The following is a 16,439-nucleotide window of genomic DNA, read 5'->3' on the forward strand; positions in this document are numbered from 1 at the left end:
AGGTGGCGCTCTCCTTGAAAATCAAATAAAAACAATGCAACCTGTAAACTGCATTTCCTCCTCCAGGTTTAAAGAATAGTACTGAGATTCCTCTTTTTGCGCCCTGTATGTCAGTAAAGTCTTCTTCACAGACTCCATACTGCACTTCATACGTTTTTGTTTGCTTTGTGCTGAGAAACCAGAAAGATAACATCTTTATAAAGCGACCCCTGCCCCGCCCTCCCCCTCCCCCATGTCAAACCCTAACCTCTATGTACCCAAAGAAAGGTCCTGTGCTGATTTTCCATAATATACAGATTTCATATTTATTATAAGCTACTATCCTTAGCATTCAAACCATAGTTAAAGAATCATATTGTTAATACGAGTAGTACCATAATCTTTAACCCCCCAGCCCCCATTGAGCATGCTCAGAGATTGAAAGGGCACCATGGTAGGATGAGAAGAGAAAAGAACACACCAAAAAGAGATGTAAAGTAAAACCAATGAAGAAGGTAGTTAGAGAAACTCTACTGGAATCACTGCTGTTATTTCCTGTCTTGTTTAGTCCATGCTCAGTCAGTTCATATCATTCAAATTTGCTAACTCAATTCAGTTCTTGGATTTCAGTCATTTCATTACTTCCCTCCCCTTTCTCTGAGTTCCACAGTAGATATGTATATCCAGGCTTGTGCATTACATACAAACTGTTTCCACCCCCAAATCTTCTCTTTTCTATTGCATTTCGATCAAATTCTCATTTTTTTTTTTCTATTGGCAGAATGAAATTAACTCAACATCTTTTCAAACTCATTACATTTCAGCCACAGCTGGCATCTTTAATTTGCATTGCCCAAGCTGTTGTGAAGGCCAAATTTAATTTGATTTTTAATAATTTAAGAAACTCTCCAGTGGAAATCCCATAAGAAAAGATTTTTTGAGTGGGTTTATAAGGCCCCTTATGGCCTGGGGAAAGGAGGGCGTATATCACAGCTTCCTAAAGCTGCAGAGGCCCTGGCAGCAGAGAGGAAACCAACAGTAAGTCACCGAGTAGGGAAGAGAAGCTGTCTGCTGGAAAATATATATGAAATCTAACCTTTTCACAGGAACACCCTTTTCTTTATCGTTTCAGCATGAAATGACCCTCCATCTATAAAAGTTAAACCAGATCACAAAGTCAATTATTTCTTCAACTATTCAATGTTTCCTGAAAATTGACAGTTGTAAGAAACTGTTTTAAAATTTTAAGAAACCTGGCACACACATGTAAAGTATGAGGGGGAACAATACAGTGGATATGTTTGCATGATTTGGCAATTCATAATGAGAAAAGGCATTTTTAAAGACTTTCTGTCAACAGCATCTAAGTTTTGTAGACAGTGAAATGAGGGTAACATTTGTCAATAGACTCCTGGAAATAACACATCTCCTTCTCGTAATACTGAGCCTGAGAACCAGGACATAAAAAACAAGTGAAGAGAATGTTTGAACCAGAATAGAAACAGAAGATATACAGTCATCAGGACTGATTCCAGTGAGCTGTATCAGACCGCACAGGCAAAGTAGTCATTTCTGAAGACTAGAGCTGTGTGGGTGAAGCCATAGAGACAGATCAATGATGAGAGCGCTGAGGTCTCACAGAATCCTGAGAGGCAAGGTGCTTCAGAACGAGGTGAAGTCATGATAACATGAAAAAAAAAATCAAATTAAAAGACAACTGAGTGGATGTCTCATAAACTTATCTGAGAATGAAATGGTTAAAAAAAAGCAAACAACTCATGAAAAACAGATTTCATCTCGGACATGCTGTATGTGAAGGCGTCCCGGCAGACGCTGCCAGTTTAGTTAATTAATCATATCAGATACGGAGTGATGTGTCGTGACCACACTGTATAGGAGCTGTGTGACCGCCGCTAATGGTGAGCTGTCGTCTGGTTGAGGCAGCAGCAGCTGTAGCAGCTACACTTACAGGCCTGCTGCTGTCTAATTGATGGATCATTTTGCTCTTAATTTGACCTCCTAAGGCTGCTAATGCCAGGCTGTTCCTCACTGTGGACAAGCTCTTACTGCGCTATGGTACCCTTTAGAAAATATAACAAATAAATATACAGCTGCTCTCTTTACTGAAGAACTCTAAAGACTCTAATGACTCTAAAGATGCTGCCACCTCTGTGTAAACTTCTAAACTTTATGGTTTCTGTTGACAATGACACAAAACTTGCTGCCTTTGTCAGATTCAAGGTCTTAGATTCGGATCTCAGGGTCCTCTCTGAGACTGTGTACAGAAGTAAGACAGAGAAAAGACTTCCATCCAACTACTGAGGGAAAAATGGACTCTGTCACTCAGTCAATCCGTTCAAAATGCCAATGTGCAATTGATTGCGCATCTCTTGCCCCGCGGCTCTGCTCCCCATCTGATCAATATTATCATTACCCTAATTATGCTGTGGGTTAGCTCTTGGCCCTCGTGAACTGATGCTCCCTATTAAGAGAGAGATATGCTGGCACTTAGAGGTGAGGTGAGGAGAGAGAGGGAGACCGGGGAGGAAAGGAGGGAAAGTAGGGAGAGCAGCTGGAAGAGCCTGGCAGAGGGTTAGGGCACGACCTGGCAGGAGCCAGTGTGACACACGGATGGAAATTTTTACAACTGCTGTCAGGCTCATTTGTATATTTTATTAAGCGGTTACAGATGCTGCTGCGTTGTTTTACTGCGGCGTGTCAAGCTCAGACGGGTGGCACTTTTACCACACTGGTTTATGGTCAGATTATCTGTACTATCAAGGCTGTAATGATGACATGAAGTTGGTCCTGCTTCAATTATGAAATTTCAATCTGCTGTGAAGGATGTATGGGAGTACAGCATGGCTGGATGTGCTGTAGATCAGTAATGAGTTATTTTAAAGGCTGTTATTGCGTCACTTTGGCACTACAAGACTGTTTTCTTCATCGAACGACAATAACAGCCACACATCACGCCTCCGAGATGAAACACTGTGATTCACATGAAACAATGAGCGACAAAAGAACATATCTGAACATGCCCGAATCAATGTCTATCCCACATATTCTACGCCACTAAATTAGTATAGCTTTTTTTATACATTTTTTTTCTGTTTTGTTTTAATATCCTCAAACCCAGTAGCTATAAATGTAAAAGGAAAATAAACAAGAACCCCTTTCCTCTTTTTTCAACCTGAAGCTAGTATTTCTTCTTAAGTTTAACTTGTAATATTATTAGTAGTAGTTTGCAGTATTAGTATCATTAATACTATATATTACTGTTCAGAACAATAAAAATGTTTGGTCCTTTGGTCCCTTAGGGGTGAAAGATTTGCAGTTCTACTGTTGCTAATGGAAACCTCAGTCATAGTCATAGTTCTGCGCTTGCTGAGAGAGACGGTGAGAGAATAAGAGAAAGAGGGAAAGAGAAAGAAAGTCTGTCAGTGGATGAACAGAATAGCTTCTTTTTTTCCACTGTTTTTCTTGATCTTCAAGTTTTAACCCTCATTTGTCCAGTACAGTAAAAGCCACAAGCGCCTCTTTCCTTATATATATATGTGTATATAATATGTATATAGAAATCTATTTGTTGTTGCTGCTTTTTTGTTTGTTAGTTTGTTGCTTAATTAACAATTCAAGTCTCAACAAGAAAAAAGTTCTGTTGTTCAGTCTCGTCACATCTTTTTTCAGTTTTTTTTTCTTCTCGTCTTTCTCGCACTGTGCCATCTGTTACTGTTAAGTCCCCCGGTGAAGCGCCTCCTCCCCTTCCTCCTTCGCATCTTCTTTTTTTCTGCTGTAACCTATATCTTCATAAGTAAATGCTGATATGTCTCCAAAAATTCCTTATGTGTTGATTTTTTTAAAACATATTTTGCTTTCAAAGAAAAAAGTTTGACTCCTCCGAGATATCTTCACGTGTCCTCTAAAATCTGAAAAATAGAAGAAAAGGGCAATTTCAGATCTCACTGCTCATTAAACTGTCATTTCAAAGATCCATTTCTTTTTACTTTGAATAGTTCAATATGGCTCTATTAAATCAGTGTAATGGTCTGGAGAGAGCTAACCCATATAGGCACACCAATCAATCTCTGTCAATCACATTGATGACAGATTTTCTCATAATTAAAACTCCTGCTGTGCCGCATATGAAATCAACCCTTATGGTTTCTATAGCACACACTTTGACTCTAAAACTCTTTCATATCAAGCTTTACAATTACTGAACGTAATGCACATGTGGTACTTATCATTCAAAGAGAAGAAAAGAACACAAGCACTTACAGAAACATGCAGCCAACAGTGTTTACATCAGACTCAAACATTAAGCATTAACAGTGACAGGTTTGACACTTTGTACTCTCACCTGTGCTGCTGCAATGAATACTGAAGGTAGGCTGTGTCAGTAAGGGCGGCTGGCATCCTTCGGTCTCTTTAGCTGGACTTTCAACCTCTTCATTCCAATTTGAAAGCCATTCATGGCTTGAATAGCTGCCTGTGCACTAGCAGGGTTGTCGAAGCTCACAAAGCCTGTGGAAAAAAGCACAAGTCATTAGCTTGACAGTGATACATTAACAACCTTTTATGTGAGAATTTGACTGAAAATGTATAGAATATATATCTCCTAAAATTCAACTCTAAAGCAGAAAACTGTTTGGAAAAAGATCCCCTGATTGCTTCTCTGCTTTCTCATCACAGCCTGCGTTTCTCCTGCATGAGTCTAGATGGTGCTGTTGAGGCAAGTGGCACCTGAGCTGCTGGCTCCTGGAGCGCCATGCTTATGACAGCATGCTTGATTGTTGTTTTTAAAACAAAATAAATTTGGCTCTGAGTAACTTTGTTTTTTCACGGTTGCATTGCCCAGTGCATGTGTCCAGTGTGCACACAGCGGTGTGTTTGTTGTTGCTGATTTTGACCAGCTGCTTCCTATTGCACGCTTCACATCAACTTTTGTAACAGCTTCAATTATTCACCACTGTTGGATTCCTGATGCAACATGAGTGGGGGTGTTATTGTCATGAGGCCTCACTGTTTGGATGTTGACTCAGAGCTGAAAGTTATTGTTTTAAAGAGATGTGGTGTTAAGCTATTCTGTGATCCTGCAGAGAGGTATTAACAGGAACTAAAAAAAGGAACACATGTTCTGATTTTGGAGGGGTTGATAGAATATAAAAGCTGGAGGAATCAGTAATCCAGTAGCAATATTTGGGTTTGAAATCAAACAATAGTAACAGTGAATTCATAATTTGTTGAAAGAGAGCGCACATTTAAAAATATTGTTATCATGGTCAGGGGATCCCTATGAATAACTATTTTACTCAAGAGATCCTTCTAACTAGCTTGATGATATCACTTGGAAGACTTCAATACCCAAATGATAAGCAAAAGTCACAACCACTTTAAGAGTAAATATAGTTCACTGTCAGAAGACAGTTCTGCTGCAGACACACAACCCCCCACAGTCCATTTCCCCAAGACCCAGCCCTCCTCAAACCTATGCTGAACATCCTGTTTTCATCATGTGTAAAAATAAAGGCTTGAGAATTCAGTGACCAGAAACTGCAGTGGAGTGTGTCTCCGCTTGATGTGCTCCCCTGTGTCTGTGGTGTCATTAGGAACAGTCGATGACCCGTGAAAAACAGCAGGAGCCTCTCCAGGTCCACAGCCACCTGGGAGAGATGTCTGCCTGGCCTGCTTGGCTCCAGTTTGGCCCATTAGGGCGAAGGCAGGGCGACGAGGAGGAAGGCTGAATGGAAGTTTGAGGAAAGTATAAAGACAGGGAAAGGAGGTGACCTCCTAACCTGACATCAGGTTAACACATTGGGGCTGGGAGTGGAAAGAAGATGGAGAGGAGATGCAGGCCAACAGCTCTAAGCCCTGCGCTCAGTCCTGTCACACATTACGAGTGTGCTTTCTCTCTTTCTCTCTGTTTCCTTGTCTTTTTAGCATCATCAATCTAAGTTTATACCCTCTTTCTCCATTCTAGATTAATTACACCAGTGTGCTCCCTCCTTCCCCAGGCCTAACATTATGTTGTAAATGCATAGTGTATAAGTCAATACTGCAAATAGCTCTTCTTTCATGAATTTATATGTTATTAAGTCCCCCCAGGGAGACAGGACTGGCGATCAATTTTGCCCAGGGTACTGCGGTTCCCTGAAGTGAAAACAAATGCTGATCCATAATTGTCCTTTGGCTTCCTCCCCCCTCCGCCATCCCTGCCTGCCTCCTCCAAGTTTTTATAAGCCCTGAGGCTTGTTGGTGTGTGTGTAGGCTGACGGAGCTAAATGGGACAGGAGGCGAGGAGGTGTGTGAATCAGCCTCAGCAGAGAAGGTATTGACAGATATTGGGGTTACAGAACGGTGATGTGGATGCTGATACAGCACCTCCAGGTTTGCAGGTCACACAGCTGCCAAACAGAAACAAGGACAGAGGATCTGATCGACTGCATCATGGCTAGTTTGGCTACAATGTGTTCAGCACATTTTTTTCTACAGAGCTGACGCCAAAACACAACAGTCATCAAGATGCAAATTCAGGTCAGTCAGCCAGGGGTAAGATCCTTCAGTCCTCTTTGTCTTAGTGCTGTCAAACATAATCAAAATCTACAGCACCCAAAAGAAATGATACCAAGTGTCTATTGTTTGATGTGCTGTGTGAAAAAAACCAACTTCCATTATTGTGAAAATGTAGCTAACACTGTGAGGCTTCACGCCTTAGCTGTGAGTTTTTACACAACACCCACAGTTTGAATAAAAAAACTATAAGACATCAGACTGGAAAAACTAATTGGTTTTGTGCAAGATAGCCTCGCTGTGTGTTCAACATCCGTTATATATTATATATATCATTACATGTATTTATCTACATTTGTGCTAGGTGTATTTTCCTTAAGAATTGCTTGTACTCCTTTATCCTGGTAGATAACTCAACTTAATGGCTTAAAAAGTTTTAAGTGAATAAATCACATCCAAAGCTTGTCTCCCAAAAAGTTGTCAGAAGAGTGAAAGTTTTTATATAATATAATGTGTGTCGTGGAAAGCTGTGTGAGTCACTCACCGAAGCACTTGCTCTGGTTGGTTGCCCGGTCCATGAAGACCTTAGAGGAGATGACGGTGCCAAAGGGCAGAAACATCTGCATGAGTTCATTGTCTCCAAACTCCTGTGGCAGGTGGTAGATGAACAGGTTACAACCCTCCGGACCTGCAAACAGAAAGATAGAGAGAGAAGAGAGAAGAGAGAGAGAGAGAGAGAGAGAGAGAAGAGAGAGAGAGAGCGAGAGAGAGAGAGAGAGAGAGAGAGAGAGAGGGAGGGAGAGAGAGAGAGAGAGAGAGAGAGAGAGAGAGAGAGAGAGAGAGAGAGAGAGAGCGAGAGAGAGCGAGAGAGAGAGAGAGAGAGAGAGAGAGAGAGAGAGAGAGAGAGAGAGCGAGCGAGCGAGCGAGGCGAGGCGAGAGAGAGAGAGAGAGAGAGAGAGAGAGAGAGAATGTGTGTTTGGTGGTCGAGGACTGGAGACACAAATCTGTGTGACACTTTAATCTCTGCAGTCTTTTATATTGAATTACGATAAGTTGACATAGGTTTTCAGGGTGTTATCAGTGTTTGAACATGACTGTTCTTAAACACAAAAAGAATTGAAAAGTTTTACTTACATTTAAAATGTCTATTTGCATATATTGACATTTCCACATACATGTGATTAAAAGCACATAATTTACATGAGAGATAACGTTCTCCAGTAATAAACTGTGCTGCAAAATAAATCAACTTTCACACCTCCTGTATGACACAGTTATCTTTGACATTAAAGATTTGATGATAACATTTGAATCGAAGACAAAGCAATAGAGAACAACTGCTCTGATAAAATCACCACTAATTAAAGAACCTCAATACAACCTGTTTTAATTATTAGTGTTGCGGTTTATCTTTCTCTGTCTACTTTTTGTTATTTGATTACTTCTGCCTGAGTTCACTGACACTATTCATACAGCCAAGGGTTTAATTATACAAGCTTATAAAAAAGCATGGGACTATGGTAAAATATAAGCTAATTTTTAAACTGGTGTTATATAGTCAAATTGACATGTTTTAGCATCCTTGTGCTTTATGTATCAGTTACGTAAAACAAGATGTAAACTGTATTCTTTCAGTCGTTGGACTCCATTTATCTATTAAAGACAGTGAGATGTGTACAGTATTAATGTACCAATCTCTCACCCTCACATGCTTCATCTATGTACCACACAGAATGAGGTGTTGTAGAGCCAAAGCAATATTGGCTCTGTCTTCTTTATGTGTCTATTACATGGGATGAGATGTGTGAAGTGTAAAAGTAATAATGTTCTCTCACCCTCACCTTCTCTCTGCTGCTGCTGCTGGATAACCTGGGGTGGTTGGGGCAGTGTCTGGCCAATAGGAGTCAGCGTGGTGGCTGGATAGATCGCTGCAGAGAGGTGGAGAGAGAGAGGGAGGGGGGAAAGAGTGTAAAAGAGAGAGAGAGAGAGAGAGAGAGAAAGAGAGAGAGAGAGAGAGAGAGAGGGGAGTGTAAAAACGAGGATCCCACAGAGGATGGTGTCAAGGATGCAAAAGGTCGATCACACAAGTATAACATGTGTAATCAAAGGCTGTCTGATGCTACGTTCCAAGGCGCTGTACTACACTGTTGGAATACACACAGCCACACTCGTGCTGTAGTTACCCTGCAGTAATTGTCCCGTAGCTGCTGCATTTACGGCGGATTGTAAAACCTGAGAAATACAGCATAGTAAACAAAGCTCTCCAGTCCCACACCTGTGTATTGCTGTACTCCAGTGAAGGCTTGCTGGAGGGTGTCAGCAGCGGTGGGGCTCTGGGTGGAATAAGGAGGCAGGCCGTTGGTGTAGACTGTCTCCACAGCCGGGTGTCCGTTGGGCTGATGAGGGATGCCAGTGAATCCGTTGACGATGGGCGTGACGATGCTGGGTACGGAGGTGGCGATGTTGGCTGGTGGAGAACTGAGGCCTGCTGGGAAAGATGTTTACTGTTAGTGGATCATGAGGGCTCTGTTAACATAGTACAACAAAATAGCTGAATTATCTCAAGTTGTGGATTAATGTATTTCAAATCTTGGAACCCATAAGCATAGTCTGACAACAATAAATGTCTCTGGGAGCGATGGCCAACTTTTCAGGCAGTCTGGTGTGGCCAGGAGTGGGTGACAAACAACTTCCAGCCAAGACTTCCTTCTCCATGCAAAGCATTGTTTTACAGTCAACTTGGTTCATTTCATAGTAGTGTAGCAGAATTTACAATTCCACTTTCCATCTTGCTATATTTTTTCACAGTTTTTCTCTTATTTAACCTATTTTGATATTAGAATAGTGCAAATATTGTTGTACAATAACAATTATTCTTAATAGCTGTACACTGTGTTTGAGATTTAAACATGACTGCCCTCCGCTGGATCTCCTGCACAATTGAGGATTGCACCCTGTGGATTGTTGCTAGTCTGCTGTACCCTGTCCTTGTAGTAAGTTGATTTGAAAAAAGCTCCAATAAAAATGTTAACAAATGTTAAATGTGCTACTTATCATTGTGGTGTATTTAAGATAACCCCTAAATTTGTCTGATTGTTGCATTTGATACATTTCAGAAGGTTGGAAAAACGTATTGTTATTATCTAGTGCATCAGTGTCAGATTTGAATTGAGTTGAGATTTTTTTCATCTAGAATGCATTTTGTTGCTCTGGCATACAGATATTGTTTTATATAGACCGATTAATTGGCGTCAGATTACCACCAATGGGATTGGAAGGGATGTCATTAGCAGTTTGCCCTTAGCCTGCTTTTGCTCTCCCCATCGACTGTTTTTCCTGCATTACACCAAAGCCTATTTGATTGTTCAATACAACTGACACATCAAAGTACAACAAACAGAAACCATAACACTCCTCATGCTAGAATCCAGACCCCTGCCTGCAGAGTCTATGTTTCTATGTAGAATCTGTAAATAGAGATTAGTGCACTCGGTCCTCCTAGACATACTTTCATTTTGTGTAAAGTGAGTAAACACAAGCACACACTCCAGAACAAGCACATCTACACACATACACTCACCCACACACTCCAACAAACACACAAAGCTCGTGACCAAGAGCTACACCCCATCTCCTCACTAATGCAAGGACACGGGTGCGACGTGAGTCTGTCACGTATCCGCCATTTGCGGTGACACATCCTGCAGGAAAGCTGGGAAGTCAACCTGTGAAAAATGAGCCTGTCCGCAGTGTTTGTGCGATACCCCGCTGGCTCCTACTGCTCAAGATGATGAAACCACTATGCAACTTCTAAGAGTGAGAGGGAAAAAAAAAAAGAAAAAGATCCAAATAGAAGGAGATTACAGAGGAAGATTTGCTTGAACGAGCAGGTGGCAAAATCACAAAGATGCCTCAAACTTTTATACGCCATAAAAAAAGGGAAAAATAACAACAGTTGGCAGTTTGACAAATGGGTGGGTCATAACATATATGGTACACGCCTGAAAGGCAGCTGCAGGATGGTTCATGAGCGGAATTGAAATTGGATGCTCCCTGTCCTCTCTCATTCGATGCATTTTAAAAGGACCCTCCTTTGGAAAGTGTTTCCAATTATGCCGGGAACATCAAAGTACCCATTTTGAGCAGAATCTCACTGTGTGATGGTCTCTCTAAAAGAGCTGCTCCGTGGCGAAGCATCCGAGCTCGTTGAAGTACGGCTCCCCTGAGGACCACCTCTCAATCTGGAAACCCTCGCCCTGATTCAACAGAAAGCCCAGGTTGTCACGGAAACCCTCCAGCATGTCATATCCCTACAATCTGGTGTCTGAGTAAAGAACCCCCTGCGAGAGGTGGTAGAGATAGGGTAAACAATCACATCCAATATATACACATAACATGCGTCAAGATTTATGCTAATGAAAGTGTAAACATGCTCTGCATCACGTCTCGAAACCACCTACCATCAAGAAATGCTATCTAAGAATCCATATGGAATTCTTTATCTTCACTTCTACCCATTTTTTCTCTTTTTTCCTCTCCTTCCCAAGTCTCCCTCCTCTGCTTGCTTTCAGCATTTAAGCCATAAGGAGCTGACAGTCAGGCAAGCAACTGCAGTGACCAGGGGAATTGCCCAGATCCAGTGAGAGCTGTTGTGTCTTTTGCACTGGTTTCCTTTTTTTTTCTTTTGAAGCCTCCCCACGATTGCTTGTTTCCTGCGGAGCTGTGATGAATTAGACTGCAGCTTCAGCCCATTCTCCTACCAGGACCCAGGAGACTGCCGCTCCTATTCTGAGGCCTAGAGACAGCTAGTCTGCCCAGGCCACACACACTCTACTGTACCGCCAGATAATGCACCCTCTCCATCATCAGGCAAATTCATTTTCAAAGGCTTAGCAGTGCTGTGGGAGCTTGCTGCTATGTATGTGAAGCAATTGGAGTGGTAGTAGGAGTAGCAGTGGAGGTAGGTAGGTGGCACAGTGGACCCCTTACATACAATTACATAAGCTTCAGGGTCAGCAGTTGGACCAGACATCTGTTGTAAAGGAGACACATGACAGAAGTAGCAGATTTGGATCACCATGTCCAGCCAGCTTATCATGCTGGATATGTCCACCTATTGATTCAAGTAGATTCTCACCATTATTCACCCAATCCAACATGGATATGGGGTTGCATGCCATGAGAATCCAAAGGCACTGGCTCAGTTTCAATCAAATCTGATCAAACCACATCCACAGTCCTGAGGAGGCAATTAGCTGATTTTTGTTCCTTATGGCGAAACTCTAAAAACACATTACTTAAACAGTGATTTACTTCTATTCTTACTTATTAGGTCATTAATATTTAATGCTAATGTAAAAGAGTTTTCAGAGACTTCAGTTAAAAGAGTTTTTTTTTTTAAAGTGGGGTTGTATGAAGTACTTGTCAATAGTAAGTGTATTATCCACAGGGAATGATGATCACCTTGGCTCCTTAGAAACCGACCACAGAACTGGAACGGAAGTTAGGCTATGAGCTGCTCTTCGACATAATTCAGCAAATTTTTCTCAGCACTTTACTTTGCCATCAAATACCCACTGGTTTTTGACATCAAGCAGACAAGTTCTTGCACCGGCAGCGCAGTGATCAGCTGTTTGAGTCTGGGGCCTTGAAATAGAACAAATATTGACAAGTATACTGATACAACCCTACAAAAGTAAACAAAAATCATCAACAAAAGTTTGATTAAACTGGTTACAGCACGGAATAAACACAAAAATAAAAAATGTAGTAAAACCAGTATTGACATTACAGAAAGCTGGGACAGATTTCAGCACAATAGCTAAGCTAACATGAAGAGTACATTAAACACTACAACTGCAAGGCTATTCATGTGTTGGATCCCAAAATGGGGTTGCAACATAAGGTAAAAACAATATGCAACACCATGGACAGTCGACAGTGATTACATGAGAGAGCCATTTATGTTATATTGTCATCATCTGTAACCACACTTTCACAATGGCCCAATATCCACCATGAGCGGACCCTGAGAGTGTTCTCCTCAGCTGAAATGGGAAAGTATTTCCTACTATCCTAAACTAGAAAATAACAAGACATTTTCATTTTATACCTCAGTGGACACATAGTTCTTGCATTGTGGGAAATTGTATTCATAGGCTGTTTACAATGTGCGCACGACAGTGCCGATGTATACATGTGGCTGTCAGTGTGTGCTGCGTGTATTGGCCTGTAATAATGACATGTTGTTCCCCACTGTGGCACACGTGAATATAAAGCTATTGGACAGCAGATTACATACTCTATACAGCAGGCTCTTAACTGTCATTTCCCTGCAAGAAAGAGGCCTGCACTGCTAAACAGTATGTATGCATGTGTGTCACATATATTTATGTTATGCAAGCAGAATTCATATTGATATTCCTGCAGGCTGCTTCTCAGAGGGGGAAACTGTTGATTTGCTCCTTGGGATGATTGCTTCACGAAAGAAGTCTTCATTTGGCAAAGAAGTATTTATTATGCTAATTATACATTCAAATCAAGAAGAAATGCTATTCCCATACTGAAGAGTGCAGTCATTAGCAGCACAAGGACTGTCTTTTGCTGGAGCAAGCAATAAGCACTCAAAACAGATGCTTTCATCCAACTGATTTAAAATCTGAAGCATTTAGAGTCAAAGAAAAAAATATCTGGTCCTTAAAGTTTGAATAATACATCTAAATATGGTAAGGATACCTTTCTAAAAAAAACTTTTAGTACAGACCTTAGGATACTCTTAAATACCTTTTAGGTTCAGAAGAGATGGATCACTTCCAAGTGAATGTTATTTTTTGTGTACACTATTGTACAATGTGATATAAAGAGTGTTTGAGGCTTATTTAGTACTGTGTTTGTCACCATTAATGTCATCCACAGCTGCTTCTTTACTATACAAATCTGTCCGTGTGAAGACCCTGAAAAACTATCTATTCAAACAAGCTTCTTACTGTAAGACATACAATCCTACATGAGCAAAACTTTAGAAACTGACAACAATCTGGATCAAATCTGAACAAACTGAAATCACATTGCGCTGCTGAGGCACATTAGTTGATTAGTTGAAATATTAATACACAAAACTTAGTAATACTTTTGCTTTTAGAGAGGTCAACTTTTTAAAACTCAGCAGATATTAAATTATGTTGTCATTAAAAACTGATAGTTATGTACAGCCCATTTGTATTTTTTGCATTAACCCTCCTGTTATGTTGCGGGTCAAATTGACCCTTTTAAAAGTCTATTTTAGGCAATATATTTACCCCAAACCGGCTAAATGTAGCATAATAATCTGGGCAGCATGTGACTGAAGAGGTGTCGTGTTAATTTATCAACATCACTTCATAAAAATAAAATAATTAACCATTTAAATGAAGATTTGGTTCATTTGTGCTTTTTTAATTCTCACAGATCATGGTTCAATAAGGATAACTCACTCGTTTTTCATTTGAATTCATGTAAAAACTTTTTTGAATGTACATTGGAAAGCCCTAAATATAAATACAATAGTTTTTCATGACATAGATTTTTGTTTATTTTATTTCAAATTTTGAATAATGGAGTCAAAATTAGATTAAAAAAAATGTGTATTGGGATTTTTTTGTGTTCTGACACTTTTGGATGATTGAATATGCCCCGGGTCAAATTGACCCAGGAACATTATTGCTGTTCCAGAGAAACGAACATAACAGGAGGGTTAAACAATTAGTCAAGTCTTGCTTCTGTGAAATCTGCACTATCTCCTGTGGTACCAATAAGGACTGTCAAATATTTTCTTAAACTGTGATTAATGGCAGAATTTCATTTGTTGATTTTAAATTAAATCTTGAATAGCAAATTCCATAATTTTTCATTTCCACAGTTTTTAAAATAATTTTTAACAATGTAAAGCCATTCTTACAAGTGTCTTGATTTGGGAATCAAAGGAATGCAATCAACTTTTTGATCTTGACCTTTATATTTATCATTAAAATAAATGCTGCACTGCTATAGCAATGTGCTCTAAAATCATGACTTAGAGGTAAGAGACAGCTCCAAACTGCTTAAACTGGGAAAAACAATGTTTATCAGAAGAAGCTTTTCAAAAGACAACACTGTTACATTAAGAAAATATGTTAGAGTGCATGTATAAAATGTCTGGGATCTTCAGGAGTACCAGTTTGTATGTTTTCTCTATTTCATGTAGATCCTGAAGGCGTGATACTATTGTTCCCTGTACTGGTAAGGTATTTAAGAACATTTCAACTCAAGTAAGTCCCTTAGATCTTAGTTTTTCACAATGTTGACTTGCCTTCAGTCAGTTGCCACCTCTTTGGCAAGCCCTTTTATTCATTTCATCCACAGGTTTGTGGCGATTTAGACACTCCAAAAAAGTGCTCTGCAGACTTTTGTGATGTGGTAGCAGTAGCTGCACCTGTAAGCTTAGCTCATGCAACACGCGCACTGATAGCACGTGCAATTTTTTAGGTTGCACACGCAACTTAGCACTCGTTATTTGGGATCTTAGTAGATCAGGCCCTAAAAGCTCAGCCTCTCTGAAGTACAAAGGAACCTGTTAACTTACAACCACTAGATCAGACTGGTTTGATCAAGGGAGCTTTAGGAGAGTTGCAACTAAATTCAAGCCACAAGCAACCCAACTGGACCAAACTGTTTGTCTTCAGGTGTTGCAATTGTAAAATTGGAATGTTGAACCACAACCTTTCAGCTTTACACAAGTCATAGGGCAATACAACTAAACCTCTTCTTCTCTCTAGAGGATAATGATCATACAATGCAATGACCCTATGCATGTGCCTGACTTTCAGGTCTCTAAGCAGGCCAGCTGGATGGTGAAGCTCTGCTGCTCATATTGTCAACGCAAATAGCTTTAGCTGCGCTTTCTGAAATTACTCGCACATACAAAAATAAAAAAACAATCTTCAATTTTGCTCATGGCCTCATTTGTAAAATGCCATTTGTAGGAGAATTATCCATTTCGTACAAAATCTCAGTGCAGCAAATGTATTTCTTTGGTGATGCCTTGCAGGTGCAAATATGGAGAACCATCACTTTGTCTAATGGCTCATTAGTTTGGTGTTGGTAACCATGGAAATGTTCTGCATCAACAACCAAACCATGCTAGAATCCGGCAGGGGTGTTATTGCCCACCCAGCCTGCCTTTGAGTGGGTTGTCTCCGGCTGTCTCTGTCTCTGGAGCATCTGCAGTATATTTTGTGTAATGTGTACTTGTCCATGTATCTACATCAGAGTAGAGAAATGCTATGCAACACAACATTAGAGTGACTTTGATTACACACTTCTCACATCCTAACAAAGCATCCTTGAAACTGTGTGCTCCTAACCACATACACCCAGCAGGATCTGCATCCCTCTTCAATCCTCCCCTTCCTCTACACCCCCCACCAATCCCCCCTTTTTTCCCCTGCCTCTGTCACCCTTGTTTTGTTTAACTTTTATTTCTTCTGCAGCGCTCAGGGAGCCGCACCTGGCGAACATTATTTTCAAAAAGCATCATCATGCATCATTGTAAGGATACATGCTCTAATCAGCTGAACCATCTGGCAAACGGCTTATGCACCATCAAGCTTAAATGCTCTGCATCTGTTGATCAAATGGATGTCTCATTGTTTTCAGAGTAACACCCTTAACCTCTGAGCCTCTTTGTACTTCTGCTCTGCTGTCACAAACAAGATATTTTATGTTGCAGAGGTTACACTGATCATTGAAATAAAAGATTAATGTCACACATTTACCTCCATTTCAGGTAGGATTTCCATCTATTAAACTAGTATAGGAGCTTTATATGCTAATGCTGAGTGCTGTGCAATTCAAAGGTGATACTGTATAGCTATTTAATGGCAAATACTCCTCTTTTGGAAAGAAAGGGGACTGTAACCTTCGTACCGTCT

The 16,439-nt window shown here is 40.5% G+C and overlaps 1 protein-coding gene across 1 annotated transcript in view; it reads right to left on the bottom strand.

Moving 5' to 3' along the window:
• Positions 1 to 248: 248 nt before the first annotated feature.
• Positions 249 to 16,439, bottom strand: part of celf5a (cugbp, Elav-like family member 5a) — a 57,111-nt gene continuing 40,920 nt past the window's right edge. The window contains exons 6-10 of the mRNA XM_034700266.1: positions 8,768 to 8,977; positions 8,328 to 8,420; positions 7,037 to 7,180; positions 4,343 to 4,506; positions 249 to 3,908 (exon numbers count right to left, since the gene is read on the bottom strand). Coding sequence (XP_034556157.1) covers positions 4,379 to 4,506; positions 7,037 to 7,180; positions 8,328 to 8,420; positions 8,768 to 8,977 — 575 coding nt within the window. The 3' untranslated portion in view covers positions 249 to 3,908; positions 4,343 to 4,378. The remainder of the gene's footprint in view (positions 3,909 to 4,342; positions 4,507 to 7,036; positions 7,181 to 8,327; positions 8,421 to 8,767; positions 8,978 to 16,439) is intronic.

The sequence above is a fragment of the Notolabrus celidotus genome, chromosome 2 (assembly GCF_009762535.1).
Source record: "Notolabrus celidotus isolate fNotCel1 chromosome 2, fNotCel1.pri, whole genome shotgun sequence".
Classification (NCBI taxonomy): Eukaryota; Metazoa; Chordata; class Actinopteri; order Labriformes; family Labridae; genus Notolabrus; species Notolabrus celidotus.